General features: G+C 42.3%; 1 protein-coding gene across 2 annotated transcripts in view; it reads left to right on the plus strand.

The window, feature by feature from the left end:
• The window catches only part of LOC134356685 (ubiquitin-like modifier-activating enzyme 1), a 470,199-nt gene that overhangs the window by 238,453 nt on the left and 210,188 nt on the right, over positions 1-21,558 (plus strand). For both annotated transcript variants that reach the window (XM_063067717.1, XM_063067718.1), the window contains exons 19-20: positions 2,606-2,795; positions 11,023-11,111. In XM_063067717.1, the coding sequence (XP_062923787.1) occupies positions 2,606-2,795; positions 11,023-11,111 (279 nt within the window). The remainder of the gene's footprint in view (positions 1-2,605; positions 2,796-11,022; positions 11,112-21,558) is intronic.

Raw genomic sequence — 21,558 nt, forward strand, 5'->3', positions numbered from 1 at the left:
CTTTCAATATGCAATAGGTTTCATTCTTCTAAGCTCCAGCAAGTACAGGCCCAGAGCTATCAAACACTCCTCATACGTTAACTCTTTCATTCCCGGAATCATTCTCATGAAAGCGGACGGTGACAAGTTCTTGACAAAGTGGTTTGAGTATCTCAAAAACTGCTAATCTGTGATTTTCCTGAACAGTCTCTAGAGTTTACAGAGAATGGTGCAAAAAACATCCAGTGAGTGGCAGTTCTGTGGGCAAAAAATGCCTTGTTAATTAAAGAGGCCAGGGAGAACGGCCAGGCTGGTTCAAGCTGACAGGAAGGTGACAGTAACTCAAATAACCACACATCCATAAGACATAGGAACAGCATTAGGCCATTCAGCCCATCCAGTTTTCTCTGCCATTCCATCTTGGCTGATTCCAGATCCCAGTAAACCCAATACACCTGCCTACAACATCACAACAGTGGTGTGTAGAAGAGCATCTCGGAACGTAAAACACATTGAACCTCAAAGTGGATGGACTACAGCAGCAGAAGACCATGAAAATACACTCAGTGGCCACTTGCCTTCATCTCCTTGCCCCACCATATTCTTGCACACCTAATTCCAGGCAATAAGGGAAACAAATCTATGCTGGAAAATTCCTAAACACAAAAAATTCTGCAGATGCTGGAAAGCCAGAGTACCACACATAAAACACTGGTTGAACTCAACAGGTCAGGCAGCATCTATGGAGAGGTATAGGCAATCGATGTTTTGGGCTGAAACCCTTCATTAGGACTGGAAAGGAAGGAAGAAGAAGTCAGAATAAGAAGGTTATGGGAGGGAAGGAGTACAAACTGGGAGGTGATAGGTTAAACCATCAGGGGAAAGGTAGTTGGGTGGGGGAAGGACATGGTCCATAGATGCTGTCTAACCTGCTGAGTTGCTCTAGTTTCAAATTCAAAGTTCAAAGTACTGTAAATTTACAATCAAAGTATATATTATGTCACCATATTCATTTCCCTGTAGGCATTCAAAATAGAACAAAGAAATTAAATAGAATCAATGAAAAACTGCACACAAAGCCTGTCAAGCAAGCAATGTGCAAAAGTCAACAAACTCATTGGGCCGGAAGGTCCTATTAGAGTGCTGTATCTCTAAATAAAAAAAATGATAAATAAGTACTGAGAACTTGAGTTGTAGAGTCCTTCAAAGTCCTTGCTTTGTCGAGTGATTAGTTCAGTGTTGAGGTGGAATCCTTCCACATTCCAAAAATGGAAAGTTTCGTGTTGGGGTTAGTGAGTTGTGGGCATGCTTTGTTGGTGCTGAGGGCACTTGAGGGCTGCCCCCAGCACAATCCTCAGACTACATTGGTCATTGATGCACTTTGACACATTTTGATGTTCCAATGTAAATGTGACAAATAAACCTTTATCCTAAAGTCAGTGCTACTCTCCATTGTTCCACTTTATTTTCTGTGTTTAGCATGAAACTCTGGAAAATAATGTCACTCATGGCGTGTGATCATGTTGCCTCTGAGTAAGAAAGCAGTGAACTTGAAATGAAAATGAAACCTGTTAGAAGAATTCAGCAGGTCATATAGAAACTGTGAAATGAGAAACAGTTAATGTTTCAAGTTGAAAACCCTACATTAGAACTGGGGAGATGAGGAAAGTGTTAAGTTGCAAAGAGGGAGAGAGAGAGGAGAAAGTTGCATAGGACAAGGGTAATACCCCTGATAGGGTGAGAGCAGGATTGCTACTTGAAGCAATTGAATTTGTGTGTTCAGCTTACGTTCCAAAGCTGGGAAAAGCAGCCAACAAAATCAAGAACCATGGTCTTTGATTGTTTGATGGCCCTGGGTCTGTACTCGGTGCAGTTTAGAAGAATGAGGGGGGATCTCATTGAAACCTATCGAATATTGAAAAGCCTAGATAGAGTGGACATGGATAGAAAACCAAAATACTCCAAAGCACTTCACATGAAGTTAGAGCACACTTCTTCATGCAAAGGATGAGGTAGATTTTCTTCCATAAACAACACCTGGAAAGATGTGTCTTTGTTAATCAAAGGCAGGTGGCGTTAGGTCCTAGATCAGCCAAAGTTTCTTTGAACCAGAAAACAAGCTGGCCCAAAACAAAAAAAGACTGGATGAACTCAGTGAGTCAGGCAACATCTGTGGAGGGAAATGGACAGCTGATATTTCTGGTCAAAACGTCCATTTGGATGTATCCAGTTAAATGTCTGGACCCTGTTCCTTTTGTGAAATTGTACCCACCTTTTAATTAGTCTTCCAAGCAATGTTTATATTTTATTATACATAAAATATCTTTCGGGAGTCATGTTAGATGGTAGTTAGCATAACGCTATAACAATGACAGCGCCCTGGGTTTAATTCCTACCACTGTCTGTAAGGAGTTTGTATATTCTCCCTGTGGCAATGTGACTTTTCTCCACATGCTCCGGTTTCTTCCCACATTTCAAAGACGTACAGTCACAGGTGTAATAGGGCGGTGCTGGCTCGTTGGTCCAGAAGGGCCTATTAGAGTGCTGTATCTCTAAATAAAAATTAAAATTCTTTGGACTGTTCTGATGTTATGTTAACTAAGTTCTTTACATTTTTTTAAAATAGCCCCTTCACATGGACTACATCGTGGCAGCTGCTAACCTGTTTGCCAAAAACTATTCCATAGAAGGGTCCAAGGACAGAGCTGCAATCCAACAGATCCTTCTGTCTGTTGATATTCCTCCCTTCACCCCAAAATCAGGGATGAAAATCCATACCAGTGACGAAGAAATGGCGGCAGCTGAGGTTACAGTTGGTAAGTTTCGCTTTTTGAGCATTTTGAAGTTCAAAGTTGAAAGTAAATTTCAAAGTTCAAGGTACATTATCAAAGTAAGTATGCAGTGTACAATCTTGAGATTTGTCTTTTTGCAGACAGCCACAAAACAAAGAAACACCATAGAACCCTTTTAAAGAAACCCCCATATAATAAGACCATCAGATGTGTGAAAAAAGCACAAATTGCACACAAAACATCCAACATTTAACATTAAGCTGTAGAGTCTCCAAAAGTGAGTCCACAGCCATGAGCCACATTGCAGTCTGTGGATGCAAGACTCCTGCACCTTCCACTGGCACCAGCGAAAGGTCAGTCACAGGAAGATCGCACTGAACACCCGTTCGTTTTCCGCTCTCAGCCTCATTAATTTTAATCTTGCCCAGTGCTCTAATTGGCACGGAATAATGGAGCCGACCACAGGTCCATATTCCAATATTATGAAAGAATTTCCAATTTAGGATCAATAAAGTATTATTATTATTAGTAGTAGTAGTAGTTGTTGTTGTTCATCCATCGTTGACGTCGAAGAGGACCTCGACACCATTATGATGGTGTCGAGACTAGCGTGTGATTTGGATTTAAGTGAGGGAGAGTTGCGCAACGTCAGCCTCACTCTCTCTTCCCAATTCCCATCTGGATCCAGTGGCAAGACAGAGTCTAGACGGCTGGAGATGGGACTAGGCGCAGTGGATGACCAGGATGTCTTCTGTGTCTTGTCCTGCTCTACACGTTCCACGACGCTTGCAGAGACCGCCTTCTTGACTGTTGGACCTTCTGCTGGTCTCATCCGCTCAATCCGCCGGAGTCTGTCTTCACATGCTGGGATGGACAACTCCCAGTAGTAGTAGTAATTGACACAGCATACACCCCCAGTGATGCCCATAGCTGTACACCATACCAGCTGCCCCAGGACTCCCCCAAGAATGATCTGGCGCATCACAGGTGCACCAGATCATTCAGTCAGCCCAAAAATGCATTCTTAAAAGGGGGATGGCTGGCTACAATTGATCCCATTTCAGCAGAAGTATATTTAGAAGAAGAGGAGTATCCATTAGTTTTGTAAGCAGTCTACAAGATGTCACCATTGGTCACTGGCGCCATCTTGCCAGAAGATGGCTATCAAAGTACACGTATATCACCATACGCAACCCTGAGATTCATTTTCTCATGGGCATTAACAGTAAATGCAAGAAACACAATAGACTCAATGTTAAACCACACCCAATAGGACAGACAAAAAATGTGCAGAAGACAACAAACTGTGCAAATACAAAGAGCAAAAGAGAAAATAATCATATTAATAAGTAAGTAAGCAATAAATATCAAGAACTCAAGATAAAGGGTCCTTGAAAGTGAGTTCATAGGTTGTGGGAGTAAAGTTGAGTGAAGTTATCCACGCTGTTTCAGGAAACTAATGGTTGAGGGGTAATAACTCTTCCTGAACCGGGTGGTGTGGGTCCTGAGTTTTGTGAGTACCCCCTAATATCACATACAAAATATAACTGGTGGTATTTTCCTCGTGTTCTTCAATACGAAGCAACTCGTCATCTTTGTTGATCACTTTTGCATTCACTTTATTGCACCCATGCAGTAATTGAAATGCTCCTGCGTGCATAGTCTTCGCTACCACACAGTTGAAAATTTTCTTTTACATAATGTTAGTATAATTTTGAATTCTACAAGTTGATATAATTATGAAGTACCCTGTGATTAATTAAGTGTTAATGAATATAATCCATACATTTTCTAAATAATAAACATGCCACAACCAATACTTCAAAACATTTTAGAGCTTCAATATATTTACATTGTCCATGTTAAATATTCCAAGTTACAACATGGTTACAAATTGTAACAATAAACACAGAATGGAAGCCCATTATTAATAAACCTACAAACCATTATACAGTGATGCCATCTAGTCAAAATATTTTATTTTTCCATTGTGTCTGTCAGTTGTTTTGACTGCTTAGCATTGTTTACTTGTGTTGTAAGTCATGGTTTGTGTTCGTTTGATGTGCATACTACAAAAATCATTTAAGGTGCCGCCCAGTTTCCAGGCCATGTAGAATTTCCTGCTCAGAGCAATGGTTGGTGTGCGCAGCTGTAAAAAGAAATTAGGGGAATGTTGAAGGAGAACAAAATAGTGAGGTGCTTTCATGGACCCTTCATAAATCTGATGGTGGAGGGTAAGAAGCTGTTCCTAAACATTGAGTGTGTATCTTCAGGGTCCTATACCTCTACCCCCTCCCTGATGGTAGTAATGAGAAGAGGGCATGTCCTGGATGGTGAGGGTCCTAAACCATAGATGCCACTTTCTTGAGGCATCACGTTTTGAAGGTGTCCTCAATAGTGGAGAGCCCATGATAGAGCTAGCTGAGTCTACAGCCTGCAGCTTTTTTCAATTCTGTGCATTGGCACCTCCATACCAGATGGTGTTGCAACCAGTTAGAATGCTCTCCATGGCACATCTGTATAAATTTACAAGATGAGATACCAAATTTCTTCAAACTCCCAACCAAATATAGCCGCTGGTGGGCTTGCTTCATAGTTGCATCAAGGAAGAAAGCCCAACTTTTGGAAGTACTGTAGATACTGGAATTACTTCTGAGATTTAATAGTCTTGTTTTCAGAAAACCGTTATTCAGTTGTTGCTACATTACTTTGCTTGGCTCTTTTTTTCAGTGAGGTAAACATTCGTTATCAGTCACTTCTGGCAACTGCACCACATTGTAGTGACTTGGTGCTGGGCTCTGCTCTTGAGTTCATTCTATTATAACAATGAATGGGAGCTTTAATAGACTGATCCCAGAATAAAGTGATTTTCCCATGGAGAGGCACTCTGTGGCATCAGTCTTTATTTCCTCGTGTTTAGCAGGAAGAACTGACCTTTCAAATTTTGTAGGATTGTAATTAATAGGTTGTCATTGCAAATCCAACTGTTTGGTCTTATCAAATTATGTCAGAACCTTTAAATCTAGATGTCCAGGTTTTTGGAGCCACATTATGGTGTCCTTTTTGGCAATGTGGTGGTTAGTAGTGTCCCTTACCTCAAAAAAACAAGAACAAAGAAACACTTGTTCCAAGTTCTTTGGCTTAAAAATCTATCAACCTGACTCTTCAATATTCTCAGTAATTTAGGAGATGCTGATATCTTGGATAAGTTCCGAAATGAAGGCATTTCTCTTCATGTCAGACCTTGACACTGCTGAATTGATTCCTCCAGATCTAAGATCCCTAAAATGTAGGCCAATTACTACTTAGTTGCTTGTAGCATAAATGAGCAAGGCTCCTTTTGGAAATTTTAGGCATTTGAGGCCCAGTCACTTATGGTGCCTCATGTTTTTATTTCCCAGTTCTTATTTTCCACAGTGAATTTTGCAAGCTTCCATTGAGTCTGTAAGTAATCCATTCGGCTGAGTAAACAGTCAAGCCTACACGCTCTAGTGATGTTCTTGGGACTGTGGCTGTTCCCATTAATGTCAGCGCGCTCACTTTGATGTATGTCAGCATATCCATTTGCAGACTAAAATGCTTTAATATATTTTTTTAAATGCTTGGGTAAATCTCTGCTGCTGAAAGAACATTAAACTCCCAAGGCTAAATTCAGCAAAACAGAGAATCAGCAGTTTATCGGGATGAATCACAATTGCCTTTCATTAGCCAGCTCAGGGGGCTCCAGGGGCTGACAATATCTATTTACTGCCCTCTGTAACATTTCACCAACACCTCAGTCCACAATCAGAGAGCAAGCAATAAAATAGTTGACTCAGACAGATGACAGAAGCCAAAATAATCTTATTTAACCCCGAATGCAGAAATATCTGATTATTTTTGGCCATATGATTTTTCTTGGTTTTATTTTGTAAGAAGACAATGACTTTGCAGAAGGATAAAACTGAGGTGTATTCTACTCACAAAGTAGGATTAAGATCTCATTTGTTCCATATTAATTCTATCCATCACTAAGGACCCTCATCATCCAGGGCATAGCTTCTCACTACTATCATTGGGGAGGAGTCAAGTCAGGTTTATTGCCATTTAATGATATACATGTATACCGTGGAATGAGACATTTCTCTAGACCAGGTGTAAAGCACAGTAGTACACATAACACACAATAAGGTATGAAAGTAAGAATTAAATCTACAAATGAATTACGTATAGATAAACAAAGTAAAGTGCATAAATTAAATATTGTAGGGTACATTTGAAATTATCTAGTGACACTTCAGATGCGATGCGGCAGTTTAGAAGCCAAATAGCCTGAAGAAAGAAACTGTTTCTCATCCTGGCCATTCTTGGCTTTGTGATCGTAGTCTCCTGCCTAATGGTAGAAAATCAAAGAGGATAGTGAATGGATGAGTGGAATCCTTGATAATACTAAGGGCCTTGCGTATGCAGCACTCCTGATAAATGTCTCAGATGGATGATAGGGTAACCCCTTTGATCCTTTCGGTCCTTCTCACTGTAGGGACTTCTGGTCCAGTGCTCTGTTGCTCCCATACCAGGTGGAGGTACAGCTTGTTAGGATACTCTGAATGGTGCTCCTGTAAAATTCAGGAAGATGGGGTGGGAAGAGCCTCACTGGACTCAATCTCTTCAGGAAATGGCGGAGATGATATTGAGGGACCAGGTGAGGTCATCCATGATATGAACTCCCAAGAACTTGGTGCACTTAACTTTCTCTGCAGAGGAGCCATGTATTTACAGAGGGGGATGGTTCATCTGCACCTTCCAGAAGTCCACAATGATTTTCTTGGCCTTCTCCACATGCAGACTTTGGTTGTTGTATTCACATCAATTCACTGGCCTCTCCACTGTCTCTCTGTACTCCGTCTTGTCATCATTGTTGATGAGGCCAACCACTATTGTGTCATCTGCAAACCTGATGACACAGCTTGAATTGAATGCTGCGACACAGTCATGCGTCAGCAATGTGAACAGCAGCGGGCTGAGCACACGGCCCTGGGGAAGCACCAGGAGATACAGGAGCCTGAAGACCCATACTCCATGATTCAGAAACACCTTCTTCCCTTCCGCCATCTGAATTAATGAATGTTCCATTAACCCATGACATTACCTCATTAATCCTTTTGTTTATGTTCTTTATTTATTGTTGCAATTTATGGTAATTTTATGTCTTTCCACGGAACATATAAAGTATACAGAAAGGTCTACCATCAAGGACATATATACAGAAATATTACAGAGGGTGGTGAATTTGTGGAATTTGTTACCACAGGCAGTTATGGAGGCCTGGCTGTTGGATATGTTTAAGGCGGAGATTGATAGGTTCTTAATTGGTCACAACATTAAAGGTTACAGGGAGAAGACCAGGGAGTGGGGCTGAGGTGGGAAAAAAGGGGTCAGCCATGATTGAAAGGTAGAGAAGACTCAATGGGCCAGATGGCCTAATTCTGCTCCTATGTCTTGTGGTCTTGTGGAAAGATCCACCATCAAAAACATATATACAGAAAGGTGCCAAAAAAAGTCAGCAATGTTTTGAAGAATGCCACACCCCTGCTCATGAACTGTTTGTCCCAGTTCCATCAGGGAAGAGGCTACGAAGCATCCAAGCCACAACCACTAGACTCAAAAACAGTTATTTCCCCCAAGACTTTTTCATGTTCTTTATGCTTATTACGTATTTTACCATTTCTGTACACGTCTTAGGGGCATATATATAGATGGGGTACCTAAGACTTTTGCACAATAGGGTATATTATGTCTTTCCCGTTGCCAAATACACTTAATATTGGTTGGGTTGAATTGTTCTTTGATCCTGCCAATTTACTTGCAAATGTTTTGTCGCCAAGCAAGGAGACATCATCAGTGCACTATTGATGTTTCCTCGCATGGTGGAGAAACGTTTGCAGGTAAATTGCCAAGATCGAAGAACAAGTCAATCCAACTCAAGCTACACATCTTCCAAATTATTTCCAGCACTTATTATTACTGAGCTAAGTATTCTTATTTCTGTTTCCCAACCACCTTCCTATTTTAACCACTACTGAGCAAAAGGCTTAGGCACCCTAGCTATATATATGCACCTAAGATTTTTGTACAGTGCATCGAATCTGGAGGGACAATCATTTTGTTCTTCTTTACATTCATGCACTGAAGAATGACAAATGACAATCCTGAATCTTGTCAAGCTGCTGCAAAATAATAAATTTCATGTAATCTAAGACAGTGATAATAAATCTGAGCATGATTCTGATACTATGATGTAATACCTAGACTTGCCTCTCTGTCAGAAGATTGTGGGTTTGAACCCTAGGCTGAGTTATAAAGTAATTCAAAATTAAAACAGACACTTTGGCCGAAAGTGATGTTGTGGATTACAGGAGGAATGGAGACAGGCTAAAATCAATGGGGTTGAGAGGGTAAACAGCTTTAAGTTCCTCGGCATCCACATCACCGAGGACCTCACATGGTCTGTACACACCAGGTGTATGGTGAAAAAGGCACAACAGCACCTCTTTCACCTCAGATGGTTGAGGAAATTTGGTATGGGCCCCCAAATCCTAAAAACATCCCAGCGCATCTGTAGTTGTGAACTTCCCATGAATCAGGATATTTACAAGGATAGGTGTGTAAAAAGGGCCTGTAGGATCTTTGGTGACCCGAGTCACCCCAACCACAATCTATTCCAGCTGTTACCATCCGGGAAACAGTACCACAGCATAAAAGCCAGGACCAACAGGCGCCAGGACAGCTTCATCCACCAGGCCATCAGACTGATTAACTCACACTGATTTGAGTGTACTCTATATTACATTGACTGTTCTATTTATTATAAATTACTATGATTGCATATTGCAAATTTAGATGGAGACGTAACGTAAAGACTTTTACTCCTCATGTATGTGAAGGATATAAGAAATAAAGTCAATTCAATTCAAAAAACTTATCCATGCTAGCCACAATGTCCTATCCATGTACCTGTCCAAATGTTTTTAAAATGTTAATGTGCCTACCTGAGCTATTTCCTTAATCCATTTATGCACCATCCTTTGCATGAAAAAGCTACCCGTCAGTTCCGTCTTAAGCCTGTGCCCTCTAGTTTTTGAATCTCTACAAAGACTTGAAGACTAAAATAGAGAGAGGTAGGGGAAAGTGATGGGAAAAATGTAGCAAAGTTGTCTTCTAGGAGAGATATTTTACTGATATTTGCTTTCAAAGGCTTAAGTAAGAGGTCCTAAGAACAGGTTTTTTCTGGACATCTGGGCAATATTCATCCCATCTGGCCAGTGTTTATCCAGCAGTATAAGATAGATTTGACACTGTGATAATGTCGATGGTGGGAGCTTGCTGTATACAAATTGGCTTCCAGTTCCTACATTACAAAAGTGACTCTACACAAGAATTGATGTCACCAGGAGCATGCAACTTTTGAGATCATGTTAAATGCATAATAGAAAAACAAGTATTTATTTTCCAGATTCTATGGAGGTGAGTACAGTTATGTTTTGTGTTGACCTGAAAGGTGATCACACCTGTAGAGTATGCCGTAGGGTTTGGAGGCTTGTGTGTCTCAGAGACGCAGAGAGCTACACTGGCTGGAGTCAGGGCTTTAAGCTTTGGCCCATGCCGAACAGGTCAAAGGGCCAGAATAGAGGTCCACCAGTGCTCCAGGTTCAGGGGTTCAGCTCAGGACCAACAACTGACTGTTAAAACAAAACTGATATGGAAACAGCAATGAAGAATTCTTCTACACCTGTGCATGAAGGTATACCTGAGTCTCCCCCCAGGACTTGCATGACTGACAGTAATAAAAACTGAGCTACTGACACAATGAAGGAAGCCCTGAACACTGCCAGACATGGAGGACCTTCATTGCAGCCCTAAAAACCAGTGGCGTAATGGGCAGTTGGGAGGTAGGGTTTCATGTTGAGATCCTTCATCAGGACTGGAAACAGAGGGCAGAAGCTAAAATAAGAAGGTGCAGGGAGGGGGAAGAGTAGCCCCCCCCCCCACCTTTTTCTGGCTTCTGCCCCATTGTTTTCCAGTTCTGCTGAATAGTCTTGGCTCAAAACGATGACTGTTTATTCTCTCATCAATGCTGCCTGACCAGCTGAGTTCCTCCAGTATTTTGTGTCTGTTGCTTTGGATTTCCAGCACCTGCAGAATCTCTTGTGTTTATTTCTTTTCCCCTATTAAGTCGCACAAAACTCATTTTTCTTATTGTTTTCTGGTGCAGATAAGGACCGCTTTGAGGAACTGAAGAAGAACCTTTCTTCACGTGCACTGTTCAGTAGGTGTGAGATGCACCCCATTGACTTTGAGAAGGTAAACTAACCACACCTGCTGATTCATCAGTGAAGTTCAGCTACACTATGTTATTTTCCCTTCCAAAAGACCAAAAGACATAGGAGCAGAATTTGTCCCATCGAATCTGCTCTGCCATTCTATCATGGCTGATTTATTGTTCCTCTCAACTATATTCTCCTGCTTTCTCCCTGTAATCGTTGACACCCTGACCAATCAGGAACCAATCAACCTCCGCTTTAATATACCCAATGACTTGGCGTTCCCAGCTATCTGTGGCAAGAAATTCCACTAATTCACCATCCTCTGGCTAAAGACATTTCTCCTCATCTCTTTTCTGAAGGGACGTCACTCTATTCTGAGGCTATGTCCTCCGGTCCTAGACTCCCCCATTTTGGGAACATTTTGTATGCTTTCTTGTTTCCAGATTGAGTGGAGTAATCCTTGTCTCAGTTTATTTCTACTTTACTGCGTGAGGCTCAGCGCAACTAGTGTATTCTTTTCCATGCGGGCACAAGGAACCAGTTTGTAGTGTTGACATTATACCTGTAAACCCAAATCACCATGACAGACAGGACTCGACAGAATGGACACAAGAATGATGTTTCCCCAGGCTGGGGTTCTAGAGACAAGAGCCGCAGTCTCACAATGCCAGCTGAGGCAGTTCACGTTTAATCGTCATTCAACGATACACCTGTATACAGTTAAATGAAAGAGTGTTCCTCTAGGGCCAAAGTGCAACACACAATACACACAGCATGTATAGTTACGATAGCACATACAGTCACAAAATAATATTAGTCCCTAAGTGGCATGGGCTAAAGATTGATGGTGCATGGGATGTTGTCCTGGAGCCATGTTTCTTTAAGCACAAGTGTGCAGCTGGGTCAGCTGCAGATGAACACAATCCAGCTTATCTTTGAGGGACAAACATCAGAGAGCAGCCCTGATCAGAGAAGAGGGCCTGCAAGAACCAGTCCCCAACCCAGCTCGCATTCCAGCACACTCATTGCTCTGCTGTTTTCTCACACACTGTAACAGGTGATGCTGCGACATGAGGGCCTGGTCTGTGAGGGATGAGGCCCTGCCATCAGTCGCGGCATGAGGCACAAGGCCCAAGGCCCTGCTGTCAGTCTCAGCACGAGGCCCAAGGCCCCGCTGTCAGTCTCGCCACGAGGCCCAAGGCCCTGCTGTTAGTCTCACTAATGAACCAGACTTGCGGTATTTTGTATTGTCAATGTCCACCAGAGGCTTGTGGTCCCAAGAAAAATATTTACTACAAAAATTTGCTCTATTATTGGACCCAGATAGACTGCTGGGACTGGGACAATGACCATCTCACCAGAAGTCAGTCATTAGACTGAGATGAGAAAAAACTTCTCAAAGAGAGTGAAATTCTTTTTCATCAAAGTTGATGAAAGGCCAAGCCTTTAAGAAGGAGGTTTTTGAGAGCAAAACACAAGGACAGTGATGGGAATGGAGCAGAAACAAGTTAGATGATCAGCCATGATCATGTTGAATTGTGGAGTAGGTTTAAAAGGCTGATTGGTGCAACTCCTACTTCCATGTTTCTACTCCCAATGTAAAATTTTGGAATATTGAAAGTACTTAGCAACTAAAGATGGGCTAATTCTGGCCACAGATGTGACAGGACAGATGTGTCAGGAACAGGAAAAAGGTGAACAAATTGCAGATTAAAAACATGGAGAATGAATGGAGTTAAGGATCCTCAGCACCTAGGGCATGCCCTCTTCTCATTACTACCATCAGGGAGGAGGTAGAGGAGCCTCAATGGAGCCTCAGTGTTTCAGGAGCAACTCTTCCCCTCTGCCATCAGATTAATGACAGTACATGAGCCTATGAACACTACCTCCCTATTTTGCTCTGTTTTTGCACTAATTTTATATTTTGTTTTGTAATCTATAGTAATTTTTTGTGTATTGCACAGTACTTCTGTCGCAAAACAACAAATTTTACCACATAGGTCAGTGAGGATAACCTGATTCTGAATCTGAAAGAGAAATTAAATGTTAGAATGAGAGACAAAGTTTTCATGTACAGAGGGGGAGGTCAGAGCTAAAGAAAAGAAGAATTATTTATACTTTGTTCCACTGGCACTCTCCTTTGTGTAGTGTATTCTTTTCACAATGCATCATGGAATAAACCTCGAGTAACATGCACAAAATGCTGGAGGAATTCAGTAGGCCAGACAGCATCAATGGAAAAAAGTACAGTTGATGTTTTAGGCCGAAACCCTTTGGCAGGACTGGGAAAAAAAGCTGAGGAGTAGATTTACAAGGTTGCGGGGGGCAGAAGAGAGAAAAACACAAGGTGATAGGTAAAACCTGGAGGGGAAAGGATAAAGTAAAGAGCTGGGAAGTTGGTGAAAGAGACAGAAGGCCGTGGAAGAAAGAAAAGGGGGAAAGGAGCACCAGAGGGAGGTGATGGGTGGGCAAAAGGATGAGGTGAGAGAGGGAAAAGGGAATGGGAAATGGAGAAAAGGGGGGGGAGTTGGGGGGCATTACCGGAAGTTTGAGATATCAATGTTCATGCCATCAGGTTGGAGGCTACCCAAATGGAATATGTGGTGTTGATCCTCCAACCTGTGGCCTCATCATGACAGTTGGAGGAGGCCATGGATGGACATACCAGAATGGGAATGGGAAGTGGAATTAAAATGGGTGGCCACTGGGAGATCCCACTTTTTCTGGCGGATGGAGTGTAGATGCTCAGCGAAGCGGTCTCCAAATCTACATTGGGTCTCACCAGTGTACAGGAGGCCACACCGGGAGCACCAAACACAGTAAATGAACCCAACAGACTCAAGGGTGAAGTGTCGCCTCACCTGGAAGGACTGTTTGGGTCCCTAAATGGTAGTGAGGGAGGAGGTATAGGGGCAGGTGTGGCACTTGCAAGGATAAGTGCCAGGAGGGAGATCAGTGCGGAGGGATGAATAGACAAGGGAATTGAGTAGGGAGCGATCCCTGCGGAAAGCAGGAAGTCGGGGGGAGGGAAAGTGGAGGAACTTGACAGGTCTTCTATGAAAAGGAATAAAGAATGATATTTCAGGCTGAGACACGGAATAAAACTATTTGGTAAATGAGTTTATTATTATCACTGTACCAAGGCACAGCCAAAGCATGCTCTCCATTCAAATCATTTCATCACATAAACACATTGAGTTGGTACATAGGAAAACAGCAACAGAATGTAGAATAAATTATTACAGTTACAGGTAGACTATAAAACGCCAGGCCCTAACAAATGTAGATTGTGAGATCAAGAGTCCATCTTATGCTAAGGGACCATTCACTAGCCTTATAACATGAGGTAGAAGTTGTTCTTGAGGCTGGTAGCATATGCTTTCAGGGTTTTGTATCTTCTGCCCAATGAAAGGGAGGAGAAGAGGGAAGCTCTGGGGCAGATGGCCCTTGATTATGTTGGCTGCTTGTCTGAGGCAGGCTGGGTCTATGGCAGGAAGATGGATACTATGATGTGTTCACACGTCCCAGCATTTTCTTGCAGTCTCAGTTGCTATGCCAAGTCATGGTGCATGTGAATAAAATGTTATCTGTGCTGCAGCTATAAAAAATTGGTGAGAGTCAAAGCAGGCATGCCAAATTTCTTTAGCTTCCTGAGGAAGTAAAGGTACTGGTGAGCTTTCTTGTCCATGGAGTCTTTCCATACCCAGTCCTGATAGGATCATATGAGGCCAATGTCAGTCACGTTGACATTTAGAGTTGACATCCCTGGTTAAGAAGTTGGTGCTGGCAGGGACAAAAGGGAAACATAATATCTTAGTCATCAAAGCAACTCCAAGTGGCAACCTGAAGAATTTATTTATTGAGGTACAGCACAAAATAGGCCCTTCCAGTCCTTCAAGCTGCAATGCCTAGCAACCCCTGATTTAACCTGTGGCTAATCATGGGACAACTTACAATGACCAATTAACAGTATGTCTTTGGACAGTGGGAGGAAACTGAAACACTCAGGGAAATTCAATGCATTCCATGGGGAAGGCATACAGATTCCTTACTTAGCAGAATTGAACTCTGAAATCTAATACCCTGAGCTGTTAAAACATTACGCTAACTGCTATACTACCATGGAAAGTGAGTTCTACCTAAGTAATGACTTGATTCAGTAGTAAAGTCAAACAGCATAGATAGGGCCCTTCCGCCCATTGAATCCATACCAGCCATCAACACCTGATTCCATTGATCCAACAAATCAGCTTTGGCTTGTGAGGTTGCTTGGTGAAAGTTCACCAGACAGATTCTTAGGATGGTACATTGCTTGTAAAAAGACCTAGAGTAGATTAGACCTGTATTCTTTAGAAATCAGAGGTGGCATTGGAATATGTCACCTCTTAAATGCTTGAGCATTGCCCAATCAGAGGTCGTAAACCTGAGAAGACATAGTTCACTTAGATTCACCAATTGAATAAAAAAGGCAGCGACTCACGGCAGTTTGGAGCTTTGAGCAGCACCCAGTCAGAGATCAGAAATCTGTGAAAACGTACTGCAGTTCACTCAGGTTCAGTGATTGAATAGAAAAGGCAGTGATTCGCGGCAGTTTCGAGCTTTTAGCAGCACCTAGTTGGAGATCGGAAGCCTGAGAAGATGAAGCTCACTTAGGTTCCCCAAGTAATTAGAAACGGCAGCTTGATACTTTGAACAGAGATCAATCAGTGTTTGAAATTGAATAACAAGAACAAATGAAAGGCAAAAGTAAGTGGAGCAGCCATCATCAGACTCGTCAGAATTGGAATGGGGTTTTTGAGGCTTTACCTTTTCAAGGCTTCAGGTCTCCCCTTCCCTCAGTTGGGAACAGTAGAGATGCCAGGCAGCATAGTTGAATACTCCTCTGGCAGGATGTGGGAAGGCAGGGAGACCTCCAGTGTTCGTGACTACAACTGTGAGAAGTGCATCCAGCTGCATCTTCTAACACTCTGTGTTAAGGAGTTGGGAGTTGGAACCGGATGAATTCTGGATCATTTGGGAGGATGAGGTGGTGATAGCTAGGACGTCTAGAGAGGTAGTTACATCAAGGCGCAGGACACAGGAAATTGGGTGACAGTCAGGGAAGGGAAAAGGAATAAACAGCCAGTGCAGTGTGGTCATACCCCACAGCAACACTTTGGATACTGCTGGCGGGGAGTGTTCTAGCAGCAGCCGGGTCTCTGGCACTGAGTTAGGCAGTGTGACTCAGAAGGGGAGCGGGGAGAGAGATGAGCTGTGGTGATAGGGGATTCATTAGTTAGGGGTACAGAAAGGAGGTTCTGTGCACGAGAACAAGATTCCCGGATGGTATGTTGCCTCCTGGGTGCCAAGGTTGGGGATATCTTGATCAAGTCCTCAGTATTCTTAAGTGGGAGGGTGAACAGTCAGAGGTTGTGGTCCATGTAGGTACCAATGACATAGGTAGGAAGGTGACAAGATTCTGCAAAGTGAGTTCAGGGAATTAGGTGCTAAATTAAAGGGCTGGACCTCCAGAGTTGTGGTCTCAGTTGTAATCTCCATGCCACATGCTAGTGAGGCCAGATCTAGGAAGATTATACAGTTTAACACATGGCAAAGGAGTTGGTGTATGAGTGAGGATATCAGACTTTTGGATCATTGGGCTCTCTTCCAGGGAAGGAGGGACCTGTATAGAAGATATGGTTTGCACCTGACCTGGATGGGGACTAATATTCAAGGGGGAAGGTTTGCTAGTATTGCATGGAGGCTTTAAAATAGATTTGCAGGCAGATGGGAGCCAGAGTGTCAGAACAGACAGTTAAGAGGTTGTGGAGATATGTTGTTAAGACCTCAGACAAAGGAGTTATCATAAGAGTAAAAGGATAGAAGGGACAAAATTGGCCCTCTGGAAAATCAGAATGGTAATCCATGCATGATGCCAAAAGAGATGGGGAAGATCTTAAATGGATTTTTTGCATCTGTAATTAATCAGGAAATGGACATAGGCAAATGACAACACTTCATGGACTCTATACATATTACAGAGGAAGAGGTGTTTGCTCTCTTGAGGCAAATTAGTATGGATAACTCCACAGGGCATGACAACGTGTTCCCTCAGCCTCTGTGGGAGGCAAGTGCAGAAATAGCCAGGGCCCTAGCAGAGATATTGAAATCATCCTTAGTGACAAGAGAGCTACCAGAGTATTGGAGGATAGCCAATGTTGTTCCGCTGTTGAAGAAAAGCTCTAAAAATAAATCAGGATGTTAATCGGCCGGCGAGCCTGACATCATTAGTTGGAAAGTTATTGGAAGATATTCTAAGAGACTAGAAATTTGAATGTTTGGATAGACAAGGACTGATTAAGGATAGTCAGCGTGGCTTTGTGTCTGGTTGGATGTGTCAAACTAATTTTATGGAGTTTTTTGAGGAAGTTACCAAGAACCTTGATGAAGGCAAGACGGCTGATGTAGTCTACATGGACTTTAGCAAGGCATTTGACAAGATCAAGAGGTTGGTCAAGAAGGTTCAGTCACTCAGCATTCAAGATGAGGTAGTAAACTGGATTTGACATTGACTTTGTGGGAGAAGCCAGAAAGTAGCGGTAGATGACTGGAGGCCTATAACTAGTGGTGTGCCACAGGGATCGGTGCAGGTTCCATTCTTGTTTGTCATCTATATCAATGATCTAGATGATAATGTGGTTACCTGGATCAGCAAATTTATGGATGATACCAAGATGGGGGGTGTATTGGAGAGCGAGGAAGGCTATCATGGATTGCATAGGGAAAATGGGCTGAACAATGACAAATGGAATTTAATGCAGACAAGTACATGGTGTTGCACTTCAGTAGGACCAACCAGGGTAGATCTTACACAGTGAGCAGTAGGGCATTGAGGAGTATGATAGAACAAAGGAATCTGGGAATACAACCCATAATTCATTAAAAGTGGTGTCACAGGTTGATAGGGTTGTAAAGAAAGCTTTTGGCACTTTGGCCTTCATAAATCAAAGTACTGAGTACAGGAGATGGGATGTTTTGTTGAAGTTATATAAGACCTTGGTGAGACCTAATTTGGAGTATTGTGTGTAGTTTTTATCACCTGTCTACAGGAAAGATGGAAGTAAGGTTGAAGGAGTACAGAGAAAATTTATAAGGAGGACCTGAGTTACATGGAAGGATTGAATAGATTAGGACTACATTCCTTGGCACATAGAAGATTGAGAGGGGATTTGCTAGAGATATACAAAATTATGAAGGGTACAGATAGGGTAAATGCAAGCAGACTTTTTCCACTGAGGTTGGGTGGGACTACAACTAGAGATCATGCGTTAAGGGTGAAAGGTGAAAAGTTTAAGGGGAACATGAGAGGAAACTTCTTCACTCAGAGGGTTGTGAAAGAGTGGAATGAGCTCCCAGCAGAAGTAATGCAAGTGAGCTTGATTTCAAGATTTAAAAGGTGATTGGATAGGTACATGGATATGTAGGGGTATGGAGGGCTATGGTCCCGGTGCAGGTCGATGAGAGTAAGCAATTTTAATTGGATTGGCACTGATTAGATGGGCCAAAGGGCCTGTTTCTGTGCTGTACTCTATGACTATGTCAGCTCCAAACTCTAAAGTTTGAGTTTAATGTGTGCATTAACACTGTTAATTGTGCTTTACTTGGTGGGAAAACAAGTGATTAAAAATTGATGGCCAAATTGCAAGTAAAATATTCCTTGGAACCTACATAAATGGCGTCGAAAACTTAAGGAGCATAGATTTAGGATGAGAGGTAAAAGGAATCTGAGAGGCAGAGAATGAGCTGCAAGAGGAGATGGTGAATGCAGATACAATAGTATCACTTCAGAAGCACCTGGAGGGGAGGATCCTGCAGGGACGTGGGTTGACCACAGGAAGTTGGAATTAGCTGGGTGGACAATGGATCAGCAATAGCGTGAGTTTCTGGGAAAAATGAGGAAGGTGCAGGATAGATGTATTTCAAAAACAAAGAGATACTCAAATGGCAACATAGTACAACTGTGGCTGACAAGGGAAGTCATAGCTAATGTAAAAGCAAAACAGACGGCATACAACAAAGCAAAAATTAATGGGAAGATAGAGGATTGGGAAGCTAAAACTAAAATAATCATTAGGAGGGAAAAGATGAACTATGAAAGCAAGCTAGCAAACAATATCAAAGTAGATAGTAAAAGCTTTTTCAAGTATGTAAAAAATAAAAAAGAAATGGGAGTGGGTATAGGATCACTAGAAAATGAGATCGGAGAAATAATAACATGGGGCAAGGAGATGGCAGATGAACTAAGTGAGTATTTTGCATCAGTCTTCACTGGAAGACACTGGCAGTGTGCCAGATGAGCTGTTGTGTTAAGGAAGAGAGTGCATTACTATAACAAGGGAGAAGGTGCTCAAAAAACTGAAAGACCTAAAAGACATAAGTCATGTGGACCAGGTGAACTGCACCCTAGGGTTCTGAAAAAGGTATTGGTAGAGATTGTAGAGGCATTGGTAATGATCTTTCCAAAAAATTATCAGACTCTGGCATGGTGCCAGCGGACTGGAAAATTGCAAATATCACTCCACTCTCTAAGAAAGGAGGCAGATAGCAGAAAGGAAATTATAGACCAGTTAGCCTGACCTCAGTGGTTGGGAAGAATTTGGAGTCAATTGTTAAAGAGATTATGGAGTACTTGGTGACACAGGGCAAGATAGGACAAAGTCAGCATGGTTTCCTTAAGGGAAAATCTTGCCAGATGAACCTCTTGGAATTCTTTGAGGAGATTACAAGTAGGATAGATAAAGGGGATGCAGGATATGTTGTATATTTGGACTTTCAGAAGGCCTTTGACAAGGTGCCACACATGAGGCTATTTACCAAGTTAAAAGCCCATGGCATTACAGGAAAGTTACTAGCATAGCTAGAGCATTGGCTGGTTGGAGGCAGCGAGTGGGAATAAAAGGATCCTTTTCTGGTTGGCTGCCTTTGATTAGTGGTGTTCCGCAAGGGTCATTGTTGGCACCACTTTTTTATGCTGTATATAAATGATTTAGATAATGGAATAGATGGCTTTGTTGCCAAGTTTGCAGATGATACGAAGATTGGTGGAGGGGCAGATAGTGTTGAGGAAACAGGTAGGCTGCAGGAGGACTTAGACAAATTTGGAGAATGTGCAAGAGAGTGGCAAATGAAATACAATGTTGGAAGAAAATGCATGGTCATGCACTTTGGTAGTAGAGATAAATGTATGGACTATTTTCTCAATGGGGTGAAAATCCAAAATTCTGAGATGATCTTGGGAGTCCTTATGCAGACTACCCTAAAGATTAACTTGCAGGTAGAGTCGGTGGTGAGGAAGGCAAATGCAATGATAACATTCATTTCAAGATCCCTAGAATACAAGAGCAGGGCTGTGATGCTGAGGTGAAGCTTCATCTTGAGTATTGTGAACAGTTTTAGGCTCCTCATCTAAGAAAAGATGTGCTGGCATTGGAGAGGGTTCAGAGGAGGTTCACAAGGATGATTCCTGGAATGAAAGGGTTATCATACGAGGAACATTTGATGGCTCGGAGTCTATACTCGCTGGAATTCAGAAGGATAAGGGGGGATCTCATTGAAACTTTTCAAATGTTGAAAAGCCTAGGCAGAGTTCATGTGGAAAGGATGTTTCCCATGGTGGGGGGTGAGGGTGTCTAGGACACAAGGGTACAGCCTCAGGATAGAGAAGTGTCCATTTGAAACAGGGATGTGGAGAAATTTCTTTAGCCAGTGGGTGGAGAATTTGTGGAATTTATTAGCACAGGCAGCTGTGGAGGCCAGGTCTTTGGGTGTATTTAAGGCAGAGATTGATGGGTTTTTGTCTGGACATAGCATCAAACATTTTGAGGAGAAAGTTAGGAAGTGGGGCAGAAAGGGGAAAAAGGGATCAGCCATGATTGATTAGCAGAGCAGACTCGATGGGTGAAATGGCCTAATTCTGTCCTATGTCCTATGTCTTATGGACCTGTTAGACTAAGGGACCTGTATCAGTGCTGTATTGCTCTGTGACTCCGTGATCAACGGAGTGCATAGGTGATCAGTGTTTCATCTCAATAAAGAGTTTAAAACTAGGGATAACAATCTAAAATCAATGGTTAGACTAGTAAGAAGTAAAATTAGATGAAATTCCTTCACTCAGAGAATACTGAATCTTTGAAGTTCTTTATTTGAGAAGATGGTGGAGACTGTTATTGAACGTAGTCAAAACATGCTGATAAATTTCTGGATATTAAAGGAATCATAATATTCAGGCACAAGGTAGCAAAGTTGCATCTGATGTGCAAGCTCTGTCATGATCTTTTTCAATAGCAGAGCAGTGAGGGGCTGATTGGCCTACTACTGCCATTTCTTATGATTGTACAGAGTAACCTACAGACAAGATGATTGGTTTCCAAATATCAAGTTCAAGTTTAAGTTTATTGGCATCTGACTGTACATATATACAGCCATAGTCTATGTTCCCCTGGCCC

Source organism: Mobula hypostoma, chromosome 15 (genome assembly GCF_963921235.1).
Source record: "Mobula hypostoma chromosome 15, sMobHyp1.1, whole genome shotgun sequence".
NCBI lineage: Eukaryota > Metazoa > Chordata > Chondrichthyes > Myliobatiformes > Myliobatidae > Mobula > Mobula hypostoma.